Source organism: Notothenia rossii (genome assembly GCF_949606895.1).
Source record: "Notothenia rossii genome assembly, chromosome: 4".
NCBI lineage: Eukaryota > Metazoa > Chordata > Actinopteri > Perciformes > Nototheniidae > Notothenia > Notothenia rossii.
The window spans coordinates 91,027,750-91,048,873 of record NC_136902.1 but is presented as its reverse complement, the minus strand read 5'-3'; the positions used below and the strand labels follow the sequence as shown (position 1 = coordinate 91,048,873).

The window sequence follows — 21,124 nt, the reverse complement described above, 5'->3', positions numbered from 1 at the left end:
ACATCAATTATGTGGCCCCAACCACAATCAAAGTTGCCCATCCCTGCTCTAGAGTCATAGGAGACATTTGGATCTTAATCTGCAAAAACAAGCTGTAGGGTTTTGAAAAGTCAATGTTATGAATTAAGTATTGGCTCCAGTCCGAGTTAGTAATACAAATGTCAGCGCTTTTATCAGGTGCTTAAAGACACTTTACAATGGTAAAAAGATACACATTTGAATTAGAAATCAAGCTTATAAAACAAGAACACATCAATAATCACACATTAAAAGCCAGTCTGAAAAAGGTGAGTTTTGAACAGTGCTTTGTGGGAGTGAGTTTCAGATGTTTTCAATAAAAGAATGTTCTGGTAATCTTTCTGTTTTGGTTTCTCTTTTAGAAAATTGGAAGCCGATCGACCCAGAGCAGAAGAAGCACTACGACAGAGAGTTTCTTCTGGGTTTCCAGTTCAGGTCCGCCAGCATGAACAAGCCTGAGGGTCTGCCAGCCATCAGTGATGTCGTCCTGGACCAGGTGCAAACCCCTCGCAATAAAACACATACACAGTGTTACATAGTTTCTCCTATGTCGATGAAATGTAAAACCATGGAGGCCGTTAGGGATGGGAACGAGTAATAGAATATTCAAAATTATTCAGGTATTCGAATATGAGTTATGAATATTTTTATTGTAGTTCTTTTTTTTTTTGGAAGGGCTGCCTAAGTTGATTACATATTATCAAATGGAATAATTCAATGTATACGACAGTGCCATAGCTAAGTGTGTTAGGTCTAAAGGTGTGTTTTGCTCACCGGTCCCTCACAGCGGGCAGAGCTGCAGGTGCTGATCTCTCTCTCTCTCTCTCTCTCTCTCTCTCTCTCTCTCTCTCTCTCTCTCTCTCTCTCTCTCTCTCTCTCTCTCTCTCTCGTCCGGTTATACTTCACTCGCGTTTATGTCCAAATCCATCAGATCTAGCTAGTTCTAGCTAATGGTATGGCTGCTGCTGCCCCTCCCTACACGCAGGTCACGCAGACTCAAACCTCATCTTAGGCCCAAATCCCAGCTGAGAGGGTCTTCCCTACAGCTGGCCTGATTGTGAATTGTCTCCGCACCCGCCTCTCCCCTGAGCATGAAGACAGTATTGAATAGCTGCTTTAATCGGTTAACCGTTTTTTTGGTGGTCGAATATTCGAATATACATTTGCTTTCAAATTCCCACGCCTCGAGGCAGTAAAGGTGAAGGGAGGTTATGCCTTTGAACAAATACCTGTGTGGTTTCGTAATAAAGAAATGCATAGTGTGACGGGGTTCTATTTGTCCGTTTGAAAACATAAGCTTAGTCGGTTGATTTAAGCTCCAAAACTTTATTTATAACAGCAACAAAACAAAAAAAATAATGTTTGATAAAAGTGGAACAGTATAACTTAAATAAACAAAATCAAAGTTACCGAATGAGGTTGTCTATCACTCATGGAGTAAACACATTCTAGCTGTTGCCTTCACTGCAACAATCTCCCGAGAGACTCTTCCAGGGTCAACGCCGTCCCTTATGAACCCATAGCCCCTCCCCACAGGCTTACCGTCAACAGGTTACACAATTCATTCAAAAACACATCATTTTAACCCCTCACACATGAGAAAAACTATCCGACCCAAACATAAACAGGTTAACTATCTCCTAACACAATCATCCCCCATAATTAATAAACGCAAAATAAATAATAAATGGCATGGTTCATGACCTCCTATTCAAACCACGGAAGTGATGCGCCTCCGTCTTTTCCACATCCCCCTTTGCTGGGGAGACGGCCCGTCACGTAAGTATCGTGTACTATAGTGAAAGTATGAATCACAAGCGTGCACTCAAGGTACGAACGGAAGGGAGCAGGAAATGTTTGTTGTGTGCCGCCGGCTGTCAGGGGCGGAGTCAGCGACCATGTGATCCGCTCCGTCACACATAACGAACCGGTGAGAGAAATCTGGGTTTTTTTTCCCTTATGAAACTTTTATTCCTGAATTATTGGCATGAAGTCTGACGGTATACCAATAAAGCATGGACAAAGGCGCCTTGATGACCCTACTCTGACAATGAAACACTCTGGAAGGTTCTTAGAGCCACTATAAAGCAGGATATCATCTCATTCGCTTTTTACTTCTTTGTTCAGGCAAACAAAGCCCCTCTGCGCCAACTGGACCCCAGTCGTATGAAAGAAATGATCTCTGGCCCCGACTTCACGCCTTCCTTCGCTAACCTCGGCAGACCTAACATGGGAGGAGGAGGAGGAGGTGGTGGAGGAAGAGATGGAAGAGATGGAAGAGAAGGAGGAGGAGGAGGAGGAAGAGAAGAAAGGAGAGGACCTGTAAGTTTTCTTAACCTTTTCACCCCCGAGCCTGTTTTTCAGGCCTCAGGCTCGAAAATGACATTCCCAGAACAAATGACCATATCTTCCCTTCTAAAAGGGGAAAATTAATAATATTTTCTCTCAAAGCAAGGATAAACCTGTGAGTTGGATGTAGAAGAGTCCGAATCAATATAGAATGTTTTTATTTTTAAAGTAAATTCAGATTGAACATAGTAAAAAAATGTAAATGATAGTGTCCGTCCGAAAAAAAAACATTCACAATCCAAAGTATAACATATAATAAGCACACCCTGTATCAAGATTGATGCAAAACAAGTGACATTTTATCTTTTTTTAGAGGTTTAGCAAAAAAACGAACGTATGGGGTCATTTGGGTGCATTTTCCATATCTCTGGAGTTGCGTTCTTGTTAATTTGATTATCTTGCGTGAATTATTTTTAGATTAGTTAATAATTCTAGTTATAAAACGGACACGTCAAATCAAGCAATCTGATTGGTTCTTAGCCGTGATATACTGAGCGTATACCACGGGTAGAATTGTAGTTACTTTTCACAACAAGTCAGTATCCCTCCCCGTCTGAGAAAAAATGGTAAAAGCAAACTGGAACAAGAAAGCAGCGGAGAAGTAACGGGGCAGAAACCCTCCTTTTTACGGAGCGGTCCAGACATAGACATCAAACGGCAAAAAATTCAGTGTGCAGTTCCTTTGGCATTAGGGCAGGGATATCTAGATACTTTTGAAGGTTTAACATAATTGTGCTACTTTTAAAGCAAGCAGCGATGTTTTCAAATCTGTAATAAAAAAGGTCTGCAAAAATGCTATCGACCAATCAGATTGCTTGATTTGACTTGTCAGTTTTATAAATATATTTACATTTCTTCCGTTACGAAACAAACTTACAAAGCATAAAATGGAAACATTTAAGATTAACTTCGACCTCCGGGGGGGTCTTACTATAGTATGGAGGAGTGGATTGAGCAGTGCCGATCTCCAGAAAAAAAAGCACCTAAACGACGACATGCAGAGCTACGTGAAGAGCAGGTAGACCAACTGGAAAAGTAGCACCATTCAAAAGCTTTCTGATGCGGGTCTTGAAACAAAGCAGAGAAATGATGACCGTTAGTGGCCACAGGTGCGAAAGCTCTCTCCAAAGCTACTGGAAGCCCAATATCTGGGACCGGAGAAAGTGGAGCAATATTCTCGCCACGCCAAGAAACAGCCTCGAACAACCTCAACCTATACAAGTGACCACGTAAGCCATGCTACTGATGCTGGACAGTTTTTCAGTGGATGCACAATAAACAGCAACATACACATTAATGTAAATAAACAGCCAAATAATGGATCAACGCTCTCTGTCTAATATGTTCACTAGCTGTTAGTGTTGTTGCATAGCAACCACCTTGCACTATGTTTTGTGTAGAAGGCAATGGAGGGACTATTTTATTTTGAACATCATTATTTACTAATAAAAACTATTTAAATTAGAGTGTGTATTTTTCTTTCATATTGCCACACTTGGTAACCGTTTTATAAAAGCTCACTTCAGGCCTTGATATATGCTCATTATATCACAGCCAAGGGGCGTGGTTTGGCCCGACGCGAAAACTTAACACGTCACGGTTGACAGCCCTAATACTTAGCCCCCATCAAATATTGTGCACTCGGCAATTTGAATATTACACTATTCGATAATGCACTTTAAATAACATTTCAAGTAATTGTAATCTTTGTCGCCCTTGAATGAATTAGAAATCTGCCGCTATATACAGAAGGGAGTTGAGTTCGAACTTGTTAATGTTTGAATGTTTCTAGATGTATCGCCCGAGTGAACACGTCATCATTGACAGCCCTAATACTTAGCCCTCATCAAATATCGTGCACTAAATATTGCACTATTCCATATTTAGATTAGATTCCTTGATTGTCACTACACAGCAAAATTCCAAGCATTCCCGATGGTGCAATCAGACTTAACAGACAGTAGAAGCAACATTTTGACAATACAAGCTAACACTTTTAATATATAGCCTACTATATAGTGACCTATGCTACATTGAACAGTACGCTTACCAAACAATACGACATTATCAAACAAATACAAGAACAATACGGTCAAGGCAGTACAACATGTAAACAAGTCAATAAGTCCATGTATTTATCAGTGCGGTTGATAATCACAAAACTGTAAATAAATGTGTTCTACATATTTCAATAACATTTAAAGTAATCCTTGTCGCCCATGAATGAATTAAACAACGCCGTCTCCTCTCAGCCTCCAGGTATGGGTATGGGTGTCGGGGGTCCTCGTCGCTCGGCGCAGATGCAGCGCGAAAAGCCGAGGAAGGTCTTCACCACCATGTCTCTGAGCGATGACATTCAGCTGAACAAGGCGGAGAAGGCGTGGAAACCTTCGACGAAGAAAACCCGCGTGGAGGTGGAGAGTGAGAGCGACGACTCGGAGCACGGGAAGACCCAGGAGCTGTTTAAAAGTGTTCGCAGCATCCTCAACAAACTCACCCCGCAGAAGTTTCAGCAGCTCATGAAGATGGTGACCGATCTCACCATCGACACGGAGGAGAGATTGAAAGGAGTCATCGATCTGACCTTCGAGAAGGCCATCGCTGAGCCTAACTTCTCCGTGGCCTACGCCAACATGTGCCGCTGCCTCATGGGGGTAAGTGGTGCCAAGCCGATGATTGTTGTTGGGGTGTTTTCATTTCATTTGATTTGTTCTGTTCATGGTATGCAACTTAATGTATAACAATTATTGACAAAACATTTCTCTATAAACACACCGTACCCGAGAAGGAGCAGGGAGAAGAAAAGAATCTGATATTACGCTTCTACACAGAGCTCAGTGGTGTGTTGCTATGACATAAAGTGTGACACTGTGAGCCTTCACTTAGACCTGGGCTTGGTTCTCAAGCTGCACGTGGCTCATCAGGCTTTCTGTAACCTTGACAACAAATAACATTGAAATAAATACAAGCTTTTTTTGTGTTCTGCTGCACTTTGGATATGTTTCTTTAGCTAAAAGATGGAATTAGTGTTGAGTAAGCTTACATGTTCACTTAAGGACTGTTGTTGCAAGAGAAAAAACCTCTCATCTTGGAGTTCGGCGTGATACTCTGACTCTGAATTACATGTTTGTATATATTTGGTCAGCTTATTTATGCGTCACATTTAATCTTTCCTGGTACATTTCCTTATCTTATCTTGAGCTTCTGAGCCCTCTGGAAACTAACCAATGATAAAAAATATAGAATTTCGTACACAGATTAATTTGCTTCCACTTCCGCAAGCAAACAGATCTGTTCATTAAAACTACTTTCAGTCTTGAAAAAAGGACAAAATACTGTGTTTTTTTATACACATGTAGTATAACTTTATATACAACGTTTTTAGCTCTCATCAAATATGCCTTGCTCTTCCAGACACATTTGATGAGATGCCAGAGGCGGCAAAATGGCTCTTTTTTTTATATTAACCATCAAAAAAGTAATAATCATTACATTTAGCTGAGGCTTTTATCCAAAGCAACTTACAATAAGTGCATTCGACCAACAAGATACAACCTTGAAGAAAACAGAATCATATAAGTACATCAGGTTTCATAGAGCTAAACATTTCAAGTGCTACTCAACTGGCTTTAGATAAGCCAGCCCTTTATTAGTATATAAGTGCTTTGTTAATAATTCTATCTCTCAAAGTGGAGTCTAAAGAGATGAGTGTTCAGTCTGAAGAAGATGTGTAAGCTTTCTGCTGTCCTGATTTCAATGGGGAGCTCATTCCACCATTTTGGAGCCAGGATATCAAACCCACGTGTTTTTGCTGATGGGAACTTGGGTCCCCCTCGCAGTGTGGGTGCAGCAAGCCGTTTGGTTGATGCAGAGCGGAGTGCACGTGCTGGGGTGTATGGTGGTAATAATCTTTAATTGTGTGTTTGATGTTCTATTTTCCAGCTTAAAGTTGAAACCACGGATAAGCCGGGAGTCTTTGTGAATTTCCGCAAGCTGCTGCTAAACCGATGCCAGAAGGAGTTCGAAAAGGACCAAGTTGACGACGAGATCTTTGAGAGGAAGCAGAAAGAGCTGGATGCTGCCACAGTGGTACAGTACTGCCTAAAACAATCTCAATCTAGGCTCTTTGTTTACGCTCAAAAGAAGTGATCTTGGTGTTTTACTTTGTATATGTGGTGGGGAGTGTTTGAAGGTGAATATAAATCAGAGGGAAGCCATTATGAGTTAACAAACTGGCACTTTTAAACCCTTTGAAACCTGTGTAATTCTGGAAAATATCTTAGTGATACACATAAAAACTACATATTTTGTAAATTGTATTACACTGTGCACATGTTTACCTTTTTATTGGACGTCTTACTCACTTCATCACTTAGGATGATTACTATTTTCCTCATTGTCTTTATTAATAAATTTTTCATAAAATGTATTTGTATTGCACATTTTTCTTGTGTTTAAATACGTTTTATTTATTTAATAATTTAACATTTGTATTGGATATTTTTAATTGTGTTTATATAAATATTATTTTTGTATTTGATCTTTTTATTGCACATTCTTCAGTAACCTTTTAAAAAATATATCTTTATCCGTTTGGAAACCCACATTTGACCAGGATAAATGAAATGTTCAGATTTATATTATTCTCAGATTATTCAAACGGCTAACATCTCTTCCCTTTCCCCGTGACTTTGTTCCTCCTGCAGCCGGAGGAGAAGCAGCGTCTCACTGAGCAGCTGCAGCGAGAGAAAGACAACGCCCGCAGGCGCTCGATGGGCAACATGAAGTTCATCGGAGAGCTGTTCAAGCTGAAAATGCTCACAGAGGTCATCATGCACGACTGCATCGTGAAGCTGCTGAAGAACCACGACGAAGAGTCTCTGGAGTGCCTCTGCAGACTGCTGTCCACCATCGGAAAGGACCTCGACTTCGAGAAGGCCAAGGTACGAAGTGCATTTAGACTAAACTATTCCTCAAGGAGCAATTTCTGCGCTGTCGTTTTGTGTTTTAGAAACAGCTGGTATACAAGAATCCAGATGAAACAAATGTCCCACCTTTGCGAAGAATTGTTTTAACAATCCCAAAGTCTGTGTAAACCATCAAAATGTGAAGTGTTATCATTCCACTTTAACCTATAGAAGTTAACGTTCAAACAAACAATTGCAATTGGGTAAAAACATTGTTAACAATGAAAAGGAAGTGTTGATTCGTTTTTAAAATGTTTTGCTTGAGTCAGCTCTACAGACCACGTGCCTACAGTATATGCTGTTGGATCATGTTTTAATTTGTTTTGTGGAAGATGTACTCACCACACTGCTGTGTTTGTTCCTTAGCCTCGTATGGACCAGTACTTTAATCAGATGGAGAAAATCATAAAGGACAAGAAGACCAGCTCCAGGATCCGCTTCATGCTGCAGGACGTGCTGGACCTTCGACGGGTAAACTCTAGTCGTTTTTATTATAGGCTGACAGGAATTGTTTAAGCTAAGAAACAAAGACAGCTCCTAAGTCAATTTAAGGATGATTTAATTTCTTAGTAGTAGTTCTGGGTATGGGAGATACAAGCCAGGAAAACTATTAAGTATAAAAAAACAATGATCAAAAAACTTAACAAACAACACAAACCGTTAAACGCATATGACCAGAATATATATATATATATATATATATATATATATATATATATATATATATATATATATATATATATATATATATATATATATAGGCGTTTTGTGTGTGTGTAATGAAGCCAGTCCAGTTTAAGATTATTTCTCTGAAGGAATGCTGCCCACCGCACACACAGTGTTACAAAACCTCTTTCAGTGTTTTAACAAGCTAACATCAGCTGCACAGTCAGCACATTGGCCACACTTTACTTTGACACACACACACACACACACACACACACACACACACACACACACACACACACACACACACACACACACACACACACACACACACACACACACACACACACACACACACACACACACACACACACACAGGAAAAAGGCTAAATTGAAGAGTTTAAGCCGTGCAAGGCAGTGTTATTTGTGCCTTCCTGGAGCAAAACTTCAATATAACCTCTCAGTATATTCTAATTTAAAGGAAACTCCACTTCTTCACCTCCTTCTGGCTCTGTTTTCAGCTCATTTCAGAGAGAGGGCGTTTGTATTTTCTGTTTCACAAACGTGCACATCCCTTTTTAGGTCAAAGCTTGATTCAACGAAGGATTATTTTGGAGGAAAAGCTTTTATTCCACCATAGTGTTTGCAGGAATGAATCATAATCCTAGAAATGAGTCGGCATTACTACACTTCCTGTTTCCTCGTCTAGAAATCAATGGTTTTCTGAACATGTTTCTGTCGGTTAATATAAAACTTGTCATAAATGTGTTTGCCAAAGTGCTCATTTTGCTGCAATAACCCAAAATCCGATGGGAAAATGTAATAGAAAAACTTTGAAAGAGCCTTTGCAATGATAAAGTCAGGGTTGTCCTAAATATGTCATTATAGCACATCTCTTTTCCTGTAGACTAACCTTTATATGACTTAGGACAGAGAGGAATCTAACCTCAACCCTCTGTATCCTCTTAGCTTTGTATCTATTGAAGGTTATTATGGAGCTTTTGCCCAATAATGCTAAATAAAAACTGCCTTTGCCAGCTTTAAGAGCGACTAGGATGTGGATGTTTTCATCAGTTACTCCCATGAACACCTTAAGTGTTAATTTGTCAGCATTAACAATGCTAAATGCCTATTGAATCATCGGTCGAAATTAGAGATACTTCAGTTCAATTGAGTTAATGTATTGAGTGTTTTTTGAACCTGTTGCTTACGTAATGGATATGACAAGTTACAAAGACTAACGGTTCCTGGGTTGTCCAACAGATGGCGCCTGTTGCTTAACAACCGTTTATTAATACGTTGGACTTGAAGCTAGCTGCAACCGGGCATTTGAGCTAATTAGCTTATTTCCTAATATCTACCCACACTAGGTGAGTTTTATGGTTGATACATGTTGAATACACACTGTTGGTGTGATGTCTGTTTATTGGGTATTTTCAGAGGGTCTGTTTGGGGAGTAACGGTTATAGTGCTGTGTCATGCTAGCTATGCTAAGCTAGCGCCGTTAGCTATGCTAAGCTAGCGCCGTTTAGCTTTAGAGCGGGCTCTATCTGAATCAGTTTTATTATCAAGTAGTTTTACACTTACGAGGAATTTGCTTTGTTATAAGTGGTGCTTACAGACACATAGAAAGAACAATACCTAACCAAAAGAGAAACAAAAGCAATAGTTATGTAGGAAACTAGGTGCAGTAAAATCGGGATATATCTTTTTTTAAATCCTCTGGAGCAGAGAGAGGAGCTGTGGATTATTGATTAATGCATCAGTGTTTCTTTGGGTCAAAAACACTAAACTCACAACTTAAAATGAAAGCGTTTAGTTTATTTAATAAAAGAGCACATGTTCAATGTGAAAAGTGACAATAGATATAGATTAGTTGCAATTTGGTGCTATATATGTATAAACAATTTTTTTTAAACAACTTCAATTTAAGTTGGGGCTCCGTTTGCGGGGCTCCGTTTGAGGGGCGCAGCCCCACCTCCAATACAATGGTAGGGGAAAGTCCCCGCATGGGGGTACTAAGTACCGGGCAATAAGTACCGGGCACTAAGTACGGCAAAGTACTTGGTGTGAAAGCGGCTATTGGATCTAAAGCCAGCATCAACGTGTCTGCTTCTTTCCTAATATTTCCCCATATTAGTAGCAAAAAAAATGTTTCTGAAAAAATGTTGTTGGAATCGGTGATGTGGACACATTAACATTTTGATATTTTTAAACATTTTGACGGCCATTTAATTATCCAATACACACAGAGGGAGCAAATCATGTCCCAAATAATCCCGTCAATGTCCCGACATCTTTAATATTTCTTTACGGTTATGTGGGACGATTAAAGTATTCCTTTTTAAAAAAAAATATGTTTTCATTATAAAGAAAAATCCTACAGAATGTCATTGAGCAGTCAAATACATACTGTAGATGCAACAGTGCACATTTCAACCAGACTGCCAGAAAGCAGATCAAATATACCCCCCCACCCCAGCATGAAAGAAAACAACTAAAACATAATGAGATAAGTACACATTCTCATAATGGACACAAAAAAGAACAAAGACAAAATATATACAACTCCTACAATATTGTCTTAGAAATTGTTGTAGCCCAGATTTCAGCAACACTCAATTCTATACATAATCATCTTCAAAGTGTTAAATCCAGCTTGCACTTCTCTGTGTGTGATCAAAGGCTGCCAGGCCTTATCAAATCTACCAGTAGATCCCTTAAGAGTGGACTGGATTTCCTAAGGTATTCTGATTCCGACTACCTCTATATTCTACTTCCTCCCCTCCAGAGCTCGTGGGTCCCCAGGAGAGGCGAACAGGGCCCGAAGACGATCGAGCAAATCCACAAAGACGCCGAGCTGGAGGAGCAACGGGAGCAGATGAAGGTGCAGCAAGCCTTCATCTCTAAGCCGTCAGGAGGCCACGGAGGCAGAAACGACGGAGGAAGGAACGACGGAGGAAGGAACGATCGAGGGGGCCGTGGGGGCCGCGAGGGCCGTGAAAACCAGGGCCGAGGGCAACCTCCCCAGGACGAAGGCTGGAACACAGTGCCCATCTCCACCAAAAACCGACCCATTGACACCTCTCGGCTTAGCAAGATCACTAAGGTAGGAGAAAGGACACTTCACTTGGATAGGAATGCAAGATTTCAATACCATTTTAGTTATTTCTTTCTACCGTCAACGATTTAGGTTGTAGTTTGTTTCATGAGTGTGTTTTTAGTTTCAGTTTCTTAGAAAGGCTGAGTTTGACTTGGTATTACGTCTTTACAAGAGCACTAGGAAAAGCGCTATAAAAATTCAATGTATTATTAATACTAATGTCTCAGTATGTCTGTAGCTACATCAACATTCATATTACATGGTTGAAGATGCTGTGGCAGTGTTCATTTTGGCAGCTATTTTTGATTTAGTCTTAGTTTTTAGACGAAAATGGTTATTAGTTTTAGTCATTTTTATCCTTCATAGTTTTAGTCTAGTTTTAGCCGACGAAAACTCAAAACATTTTAGTCAACTTTTAGTCAATGTTTTCTCTCTTTAAACTAATTCAGGCAAATACAGGTTTCTGAGATTGGAATCAATGTGACAGCATCAAGTGTTGAAATTCATAAAGCAACATTTCACTCTCTTAACACTTTACTTGTGTAATATCTAGGGCTGGGTATCGTTAAGGTTTTTAACGGTACTACTCTTATCGATACTGCTTATCGATCCGGTACTTTAACGGTATTCTTATCGGTCCTTTTTGTTATTTTTTAAACGGAAAAACGAAACGAATTGTTAACCGAATTAACATTGCTTTATTTAAATGTGAAATAAATCAAATATATATAATTATGTTATTTTATTGTACTGTACTTTAGTAAAAGGTTGAGGTACTTTACTGGAGTATTTAAATGTTTTGCTTCTTAGTACTTCTACTCCACTACAGTTCAGAGGTAGATGGTGTACTTTTACTCCACTACATGTATTGAATACCTTTAGTTACTTTACAGATCTGGATTAATGATGTGAAATATAATCAAGTGTTAAATCAGACTTTAGTTCCACCTGGAGTAAATCCACCAGCTACCCTGCAGTATACAAAGCCATTCAAACTAGCTGCACCTTTACCAGCTTTGAGAACACTTTCATGATCAATCATTATAAAACATATCATATATATTATTCTGAAATGGACCAATCTGCATAATGACTACTTTTACTGTCGCTACTTTCACTATATTTTGATGAGAATACTTTTCTACTTTTACTTGAGGAACATTTTGAATGCAGGACTTTTACTGTAACAGAGTATTCCTACACTCTGGTACTTTTTTACTTAACGACAAGATCTAAGTACTTCTACCACCTCTGCGCACCTGATGTGATGACGTTAATCATAATTGGGGCAACAGAGCAATGAGTTAAGGAAGTCGAACATTGTGCATTTCTCCGACTGAACATGACACCTTTTGGCCAGCAGTTTGGACAGACTGCTCGTGTCAACGCGCTTACGCGAAAACACTAATGAACAAACGAGCTTTGTCCACATCGAGCCTTGTAGTGTCTCTGAACGCTCCGTCCCTGGCAGATCTCTGTGTGCCGCTGGAGCGTTAGTTAGGCCCCGCCCCCCGCACAAAGAGAGACACAGGGGCCGTTTCTCAATGTCGAGTTTACCGGCTGCAGAGCCACTATTTCAAGTATACTATGTCATCGAGTGACGCCGAATGCTGGGCATTTAACATGCGTTCAAACAGTCCTTCGGCGCCACTCGATGACGTAGTATACTTGAAATAGTGGCTCTGCAGCAGGTTTACTCGACATTGAGAAACGATCAGGGAGATCGCTCTTCTGGAGTGAAGAGAGCGGAAATAATGATATTGCAAGTTAGAAACGTAAGACGCATTTTGACAAACAAGACGACACTTGGGAGAATATATGCTGCATTTTGAATGTCCGATAGTCCACCATTAACACCTTAGTCCCGTCTCGTCAACGAAAACTAAATATACATTTCGTCATAGTTTTCGTTGACGGAATGAAGACTGTGCTGTGGGAATGGTCATGATGTGGAGATAATTATAAGATCTGTTCAAATCCCATTAATCTTTGTATCCCCTTTTTTATTTTTCAGACCCCTGTTCTTGACTTCAACAATCAGGTCCTGGGCCCCGGTGGTAAAGGCATGTTTGGCAGCTGGGGGAAGGGCAGCAGCGGGGGCAGCACCACTGCTAAACCTGCAGAAGCCGGTAGGTTTCCCAGAACAATGGGATTACGTGATGTTTTAATTTTGATTCTTTCCGTTAACTGTCAAGTGGGAACTGAGTGGGACGTTTTTGTGTTTCTCTTATTTTCCCACGATACTGTTATGATTGGCTGTGAATAAGAAAATACGAAGGACAGACCGTCTAGTTCAATTTATTAAAAAAAATTGAGAAAAGGGCCGGTAATCTCCCTGCTCCTTTCCGGGTACGGTCTGTTTATAGAGACATGTTTTGTAAATAATTGTTATACATTAAGTTGTGCATACCATGAACGGAACAAATACAAATGAAATGAAATCAAAAGTGAGACTCAGAACACCGAAAAGGCAGCTGCTGCATTGCCTTGCTACCTGGATGTTCCATATCATTGATGTTGTTGGACAGATTGTTATATTTGCCAGCAGTTTAAAAGAGGTTGATATAATAAAATAGATTGACAATCAGAAAATGTAAAACACTATTGAAGTATTACTTAAACATTGAAACAACAATGTCAAAAAATGTACTTATTGGGAACCATCTTCTCTCATTTCATTTTTACGATACCAAATACATGGCTTTTTATTAAGTTGATCGATATTAAGATCACAAATATCTGTCATGATTCATTATTGCCCTGGGGTAAGATATTGAAACCCCACATTTCTCCTGCAGGCATGGCCAACAGTTTAAAGGTGCTTTGTAAATGTATTTTAATGTAATGACATGTATTATAATGTGCTATTTCTGTTGTGTTTCCCCTCCAGGCCCAGAGCAGCCAGCCGGCCGCCCAGCCACCAACACGGGGAACCGATTCTCCGCCTTACAGCAGGCGACCTCCGGCTCCTCGGCTGCTCAGGACTCAGACAGACGAGTCCCTCAGAGGTGAGCAGCAAGAAACTTAAAGTGTTGTCAGAGTATCCTCGGACCTGTGTGATCAGAAAGCTTTAGAGTGTAATTTTTCCATTTGAAAAGTTGTTTTAAAAGTCATGGAAATGTGTTGTTTTAATTTCAAATTGCACATAATGTAACTTGTAATTGAATTAAGGATTTTTCTTGTTCTGATTCCTCAGAAACAGCTCGAGTCGAGAGCGCGGCGACCGTTTCGATCGCTCGGGCCGCGGCAACGACCGGTTCGACCGGCGTGACGACCGCGACAGAAACCGCCTGCAGGTCACCAAGCGCAGCTTCAGCCGGGAGAACGAGGGGAGCCGCGAGCGGGAGCAGCGCGGGTCGGCAGATCCCGTCCGCCGCGTCGCCAGCATGACCGACGACAGAGGGAGCCGAGAGAGAGCCAGGAGCAAAGAGGACGGTAAGAGGAGCTCAGTTATTCACACTTAGTATAGTAATAATAATACATTGCAGTGCTCATAGAAAACCTGCAAACAGTTCCAGAAGTCTATTTATTTTATTTATTTTATTTATTTTATTTATTTTATTTATTTTATTTATTTTATTTTTTTTATTTTTTATTTATATTTATATTATTTATTTTATTTTATTTATTTCATTTATTTTATTTATTTTATTTATTTTATTTATTTTATTTATTTTATTTATTTTATTTATTTATTTTTTATTTATATTTATTTTTTTGACACTCTTTACCGATACAAAACATTGAATCAGATTTCTAAAATAAATATACTTTCAATTTAGTTTTTGTTTCGTCAAACTTATGTTTAAACTGCAATTTCCTGGGTTTCCCTAGTTCATGGAAAACATGACATGTGTTTCTTTCTGTGTGAACAGTGACACGAGAGAAAACTGACACCCCTCCTCCCCCCCCGGCCTCCACCAAGCCCACGCTGACGGAGGAGGAACTGACCAAGAAATCCACCGCCATCATCGAGGAGTATCTGCACCTCAACGACATGAAGGTACGAAAAAAATAGAAGTAGCAATATTGTTGTTGCATTACAATTTTACTTTAAACGGTTTTATGTTCATAACATAACTTATTGTACGTCATTAAACCAAATATCTCCTAGCATAAATAAGCGATTGTTGGTCAACCCTGTCAGAGACTTTATGAGTCAGCATACTAGAACAACCTAGTAAGGCTGTCCAACAGCTTCTTCTCAGACCCACTTCATTTTCTGTGGCCCCAAAAGAGCTTGCAAAGAATATAATATGTTTATTATACGGTTGAATGCTACTTTACAGAAGCACGTTGCCCATAAACTACATGTCCCACAATGCATCTCAAATTAGATTTTTTTTTTTTCTTCTTCAGAATTTGGCTTTACTTTTTAAATCATTTTGTGACATTCTCACTGAAGAGACTTGCAATTATTTGCCCTAGACTTCTACTTTCAGACGTAGTTAATTATTAAGTCATTACCCTATCTGATAATAATCCAATGCAGAGGTAATCATGTAATATCATACATTATTTTATATATATTAAATGTATTTGTATATAGTCTTAAAGTTACAACCGGCCCTTTTAGTGCAACCATAATGCTGATGTGGCCCGTGATGAAATTGAGTTTCACACGGCTGATCTAATAGGAGATTGAATAAAGTCAGCCTGAAGCATCCTTTGTGCTCCAGTCCATCCTCTCAGTAAATACAGAGCTGAGTCCAGATCAGATGCTCGCTGAAGGCTCTTTGAGCAGCTTTTCTCTCACTGATTGTGCTGTTATGTTCAATGTTTGTTTGTTTTTCATGTATTGTGTCTTGATATGTGTCTGTTGATGTTACACATGGAGCTGCTGTGATGCAAGTCACATTTCACACTTGATCTGAACATTAAAGTATCATCGTATCGATTCTGATTGTGTCATTGCTCTCTAATAAACATTCAAATGACCGTCTGACAGCCACTAAGCAGAGTTCATCAGCCTAACACCCCTCTGTGTGTCCTCTCCGCCCCGCAGGAGGCTCTGCAGTGTGTGCGTGAGATGAGCAGCACTCAGCTTCTGTTCCTCTTCGTACAAACTGGCCTGGAGTCGACGCTGGAGCGCAGCACCATCGCCCGAGAGCGCATGGGCCTCCTGCTGCAGCAGCTCATCAAAGCCGGCACTCTGCCCAAGCAGCAGTACTACAACGGGTCAGTGAGGGGGGGAGGAATGTGTATTTATAATGTTGTATATCGTGTGTAAAAGGTTTCTACAACTTCACAGAAAACACCAGGGTTCCCACGCTTCTTAAACATCTATTTTAACGGCTTTCCAATTGAAAAAAACGTTCAATTCAAAACCCAAACGACAAAGTTTGAGATGAGGATCGAGGTTAGTTTCAGTTGAACTCTCTGGAGGGAGTAGACATGTGAAACTGGGGTGTAGGTGTGTTGCAATCCACCTGTTTTGTTACGCATTTTCAATTTAAGTTTTAAAAAACACAAGAAAAAACCCATTGCTTTTTCAAATCAAATATTGCAAAAGATTGTTTAAGATTGCGTGAGTGCGTTTAAGCTTGTGCTTCACCCTATAAATAAACGTTTGGATGTGTCCTCGCTGTGTGTCCTCTCTGTGTCCTCGCTGTGTCCTCAGGCGGCAGGAGATTGATCAAATAAAAGTGATGTTTATAACGTCAGGATTTAAAATGAGCAGAAGCCAGCAGGGGAAATGATGGTTTAAGCTACTTAATTACTCTCAGAAAGTCTAATTTCTCTTGCTTTATTCTTACCTTAAACTTATGTGATGCCTTGATGCTTAGTTTTCTCATTGTTTGAGTGCGTTTGAACTTGTGCTTCATCCTATAAATAAACGTTTAAATGTCTCCTCGCTGTGTGTCCTGGCTGTGTGTCCTCACTGTGTCCTCGCTGTGTGTCCTCAGGCTGCAGGAGATCCTGGAGGTGGCTGAAGACATGGCCATCGACATCCCTCACATCTGGCTGTACCTGGCAGAGCTGATCTCCCCCATGCTGCACGAGGGAGGCATCCCCATGGGGGAGCTTTTCAGGTTAGAAGCCCCCTCCTCACATGGGACAAACCTGCAGGAGAACATCCCTTTCTGGCTGCTTGATGTTAACCTGTGTTTGACCTTTGTTCCTCCAGGGAGATTTCCAAACCTTTGATTCCTCTGGGCCAAGCCGGAGTCCTGCTGGTGCAAATCCTCAACTTACTGTGCAAAGAAATGGTGAGAAACTCTTAGTTATAGTCAATTATCTATCCTTTAATATTAAGAAATGGTGAGAAACTCTTAGTTATAGTCAATTATCTATCCTTTAATATGGTTGGGGGCTTCTTAACAAGTTATTTTACTTCAAAGCACATTTCATTTCTACCATTTATGGATCTGTAAAACTGAGTTTGTCCTCAAAGATTGACGCAAAAGCACGACTTAAAGTCTTGTAGACGTTAGATAAGTGTTAGTCGACCAATCGTTTTATAATAAATGTTATTACGGGTCATATAAAAAGTCATGTGAAGGTTTTGTCCCATGAAAATGTGTGGGAACCTTCATATTCTCATTCAATCATTTGAACAGTTCTCAAAATCACAAAATTCTCACTTTTTCTCTGAGCAAAATATCAGTTTAATTTGGGGGAATTTCACCCATAATTTCCCCTGTGTTCATATATGAGAAAATAACTTTTTTGGGACCGTTCAGTGGATTTATTTTCGGTATTTAAGAAGTGTTTGATGTTCTTTTAAGGTTGTTAATGCGTCAGTCTAACGTGAACTCTCTCCAGTTGTATACATGTTAGTAGAATATATTTTCTGTTTCTGCGTCGCCATACTAAAGCTTTGGATAGATATTTGGGGATGCCCCTCAGCAATTCTTCTGACAATTTATATTTTAAATTACAATTACACTGAGAGAATGTTGTGTATCTGACTCAGTTGATATGGTGACTGCACATCAGAAGGGACAGAGTCTACAACCTTTTTTTAAAAACAATATTTCCTTCTTTAGAGCCATAAAAAGGCGGGAGCGATGTGGCGAGAGGGCGGTCTCCGGTGGAGAGACTTCCTCCCCGAGGACGTCGACGTCAACAAGTTTGTGACTGAGAAGGTGAGGATATTTACTAACATATAAATACAGTTGTTAATCACACCTTATAACGAAGACCTGCAGACTCAAGATATGCAGATCAATCAATGAATAATCCACGTAAATAATGATTTGCTTTTAATTTAAGAATTAAAATACAGTGTGTCGATTACACCTAATATATTTATAAAGAACAGCTAGAGAACTAGTCACATAGTTCTGTCTTTGCTTTAACCTGTGGCTGTTTTTTTGCGATGTTATCTGTATGTTTTGTTTAGTATTTCCACTTTGATAGGCCTCTGTGTTGCATGGGTTTACTGATAATTACTTTCATGTGTTTCAAAGGGCGACTTTACAATATCTGTCCACAGAATACAGATGAAAAATAGCCTCTTAGCTCATTCTGGTGTGATAGATGGATAGATGGATGGATGGATGGAGAGATGGATGGATAGATAGATAGATGGATGGATGGATGGATGGATGGATGGATAGACGGATAGACAGACAGACAGACAGACAGACAGACGGACGGACGGACGGATAGACGAGACGGATAGACGGATACTTTATTGATCCTCGTGTTCAGACTTTCTAAAATAATACTTAAAAAAAGTGGAAAAGAATATTTACAAATCAAAATTAAATGAAAAACATTATATCAAATATAAACAAAATAATTAATGTAAAAAGTCAAAAATACAGAAAAAACTTAAATGTCTATCAATGTGCACCGTCTAAAATACTAAAAGAAAATACAGATGATGATACATTTGGGTATTGTCCACAGTAATAACTTACATGTCTAATATGTGTAATTGTAAAGCGCTTTGAGTGCCTTGAAAAGTGCTCTAATACAAATGTAATGAATTTATTATTATTATTATTATTATTATTATAATAAAGCGTGTTTGTGTTGTGCAGAAGGTGGAGTTCACGCTGGGTGTGGAGTCTGAGGACGGTCAGAAGGAGGAGCTGAGCTCTGAGGAGCTGAGCAAACAGATTCAGAGGCTGATCCAGGATCAGGCCGACGACCAGAGGCTCTTTGACTGGATCGAGGTGAGGGCGAATGTTTACTAACATCTGCTTTTCTGTTTGCTATCCCTCGTCACCGGCTTGATCTTGAATCTCAGGATCCATGTATCTGTGATCCTCTCCAGAATGGAAGTACCGTAATTTCCGGACTCTAAGGCGCACCTGAATATAAGCCGCAGCAGCTAAATTGAATGATGTGTACATATATAAGCCGCACTGGACTATAAGCCGCAGGTGTTTTAATGTTTCATTACCATATGTAAGGGTTCGTGCACAGAGGAGATCGTCGGGAAAGAGATGGCTGTTTGAGGAAGCTCCCATTTATTAACATTTCAACAAACAAGTTGCATATTTGCATAACGTATTCAAGTGTTACCATTTAGTGCAATAGTAGCTACAGAACATGTGCTGTGTAAACTGTACTGTATCACATAGCGTTTCAGACACACACACTTTTCAACTTTCAAACTTAAACGGTGCGCTCCCAGCGCACGTACCGGCAGTGATCTACAGCAGTGGTTTTCAACCAGTGGTATGGGGACAAACTGTCTCGCTCTCGTAATGTCTGTCTGTCTTGCTCTCGTTCTGTCTCTCGTACCACTCTCGGTTCAACTTTTACTTTTGCTTTACTTTTACTTTTGCTAGTGGAGCGGGGGTGCTAGTGGAGCACGCTCAGGTACTGCGGGCCGCATAAAGCTTAGCAGCCTCTTCACGCTAACGAAGGATCACTTCTAGGCAGGGTTGGGAGGGTTACTTTGTAAATGTAATCAGTTACTGATTACTGAATACATGCTCTGAAAGTAATCAGAATACAGTTACGTGTCTTAAAAATGTAACTTATTCAGATTACTTTTAGAATACTTTTAGAATACTTTATTTTTCCATAACAGATGGGTATGTTTTGGTGAACAGGAGACACTTATTTTACTGTTTTAATGGCTTATCAAGAGCACAAACACAACATCTTGGTGTCATTCTGGACAGCTCCCTCTCATCTGCACCCCACATAAAAAACATCACCCGGACTGCATTCTTTGTACTGTCTTAAAACCTTTCCTTAGAATATGTTATGAATTGTAAGGTGTCCTTGGGTGCTTTGAAAGGCGCCCCTAAATAGAATGAATTATTATTTATTATCTGAAACGATGTAATAACTTTAAAAACTTTTCCAGTCACTTGCCCCATGCATTCAGCAGCAGCAGGCCATTCACTCTGATTTGATCCCGTTATGAAATGACGGTGGCCCTGAAGTGCAAGACACCACAGCATTTCCTGAAATGCTGTGGTGTCTTGCACTTCAGGGCCACCGTATAAAATGTCATCATTTCGACAATAAATAAATGCTACATAAACGTTATCTTGCACATTTTATCTAACCATCTCCGTTTCTAACTTTCAATATGTTTGAAAAAAGATCTCTCTCTCATCTGCGTGAGGGGGCGGGGCCTCACAGACACGCTGCATCTCTCTCGCTCACAGATATGCTGCAGCAGTGTGCACACAGTTCTGCCAGTAATGAACATTACATTTTGTGAGGGAACTTTTCCACCAATAATTCCAATAAGTATTCCAAAATGTATTCACTTCAGGTTTACAAAAGTAACTGTAATCAGATTACTCGTTTTTCAAATGTAACGCCAGCTGAATACAGTCAGCCTACTTGATTTTTGTATTCTGATTGCGTAACGCCGTTACATGTATTCCGTTACAACCCAACCCTGCTTCTAGGCTACTGTCCCGCAGCTCCAGCCTCTATGTTGGACTCTGTCGCAGCGGGGCTGCTGCTGTGGTGCCGAGCGCATTAACCAGACTCTTCACAACGAAGGATCAATTCTTCTTCAAGGAAGGGAAGGTTTTGCAGTAGGCAGTCTACTGACCCGCAGCTGCTGCCTCTCTGACCCGCAGCTGCCGACTCCGGT

General features: G+C 40.1%; 1 protein-coding gene across 11 annotated transcripts in view; it reads left to right on the top strand.

The window, feature by feature from the left end:
- Positions 1 to 21,124, top strand: part of LOC307036159 (eukaryotic translation initiation factor 4 gamma 1-like) — a 71,712-nt gene that overhangs the window by 47,234 nt on the left and 3,354 nt on the right. For all 11 annotated transcript variants that reach the window (XM_079676232.1, XM_079676231.1, XM_079676230.1 and 8 more), the window contains 16 exons: positions 381 to 514; positions 2,146 to 2,340; positions 4,620 to 5,021; positions 6,310 to 6,456; positions 7,074 to 7,310; positions 7,701 to 7,805; positions 10,792 to 11,109; positions 13,118 to 13,232; positions 13,994 to 14,111; positions 14,300 to 14,538; positions 14,979 to 15,106; positions 16,109 to 16,281; positions 17,010 to 17,135; positions 17,231 to 17,312; positions 18,093 to 18,191; positions 19,095 to 19,229. In XM_079676232.1, coding sequence (XP_079532358.1) covers positions 381 to 514; positions 2,146 to 2,340; positions 4,620 to 5,021; positions 6,310 to 6,456; positions 7,074 to 7,310; positions 7,701 to 7,805; positions 10,792 to 11,109; positions 13,118 to 13,232; positions 13,994 to 14,111; positions 14,300 to 14,538; positions 14,979 to 15,106; positions 16,109 to 16,281; positions 17,010 to 17,135; positions 17,231 to 17,312; positions 18,093 to 18,191; positions 19,095 to 19,229 — 2,753 coding nt within the window. The remainder of the gene's footprint in view (positions 1 to 380; positions 515 to 2,145; positions 2,341 to 4,619; positions 5,022 to 6,309; positions 6,457 to 7,073; positions 7,311 to 7,700; positions 7,806 to 10,791; positions 11,110 to 13,117; positions 13,233 to 13,993; positions 14,112 to 14,299; positions 14,539 to 14,978; positions 15,107 to 16,108; positions 16,282 to 17,009; positions 17,136 to 17,230; positions 17,313 to 18,092; positions 18,192 to 19,094; positions 19,230 to 21,124) is intronic.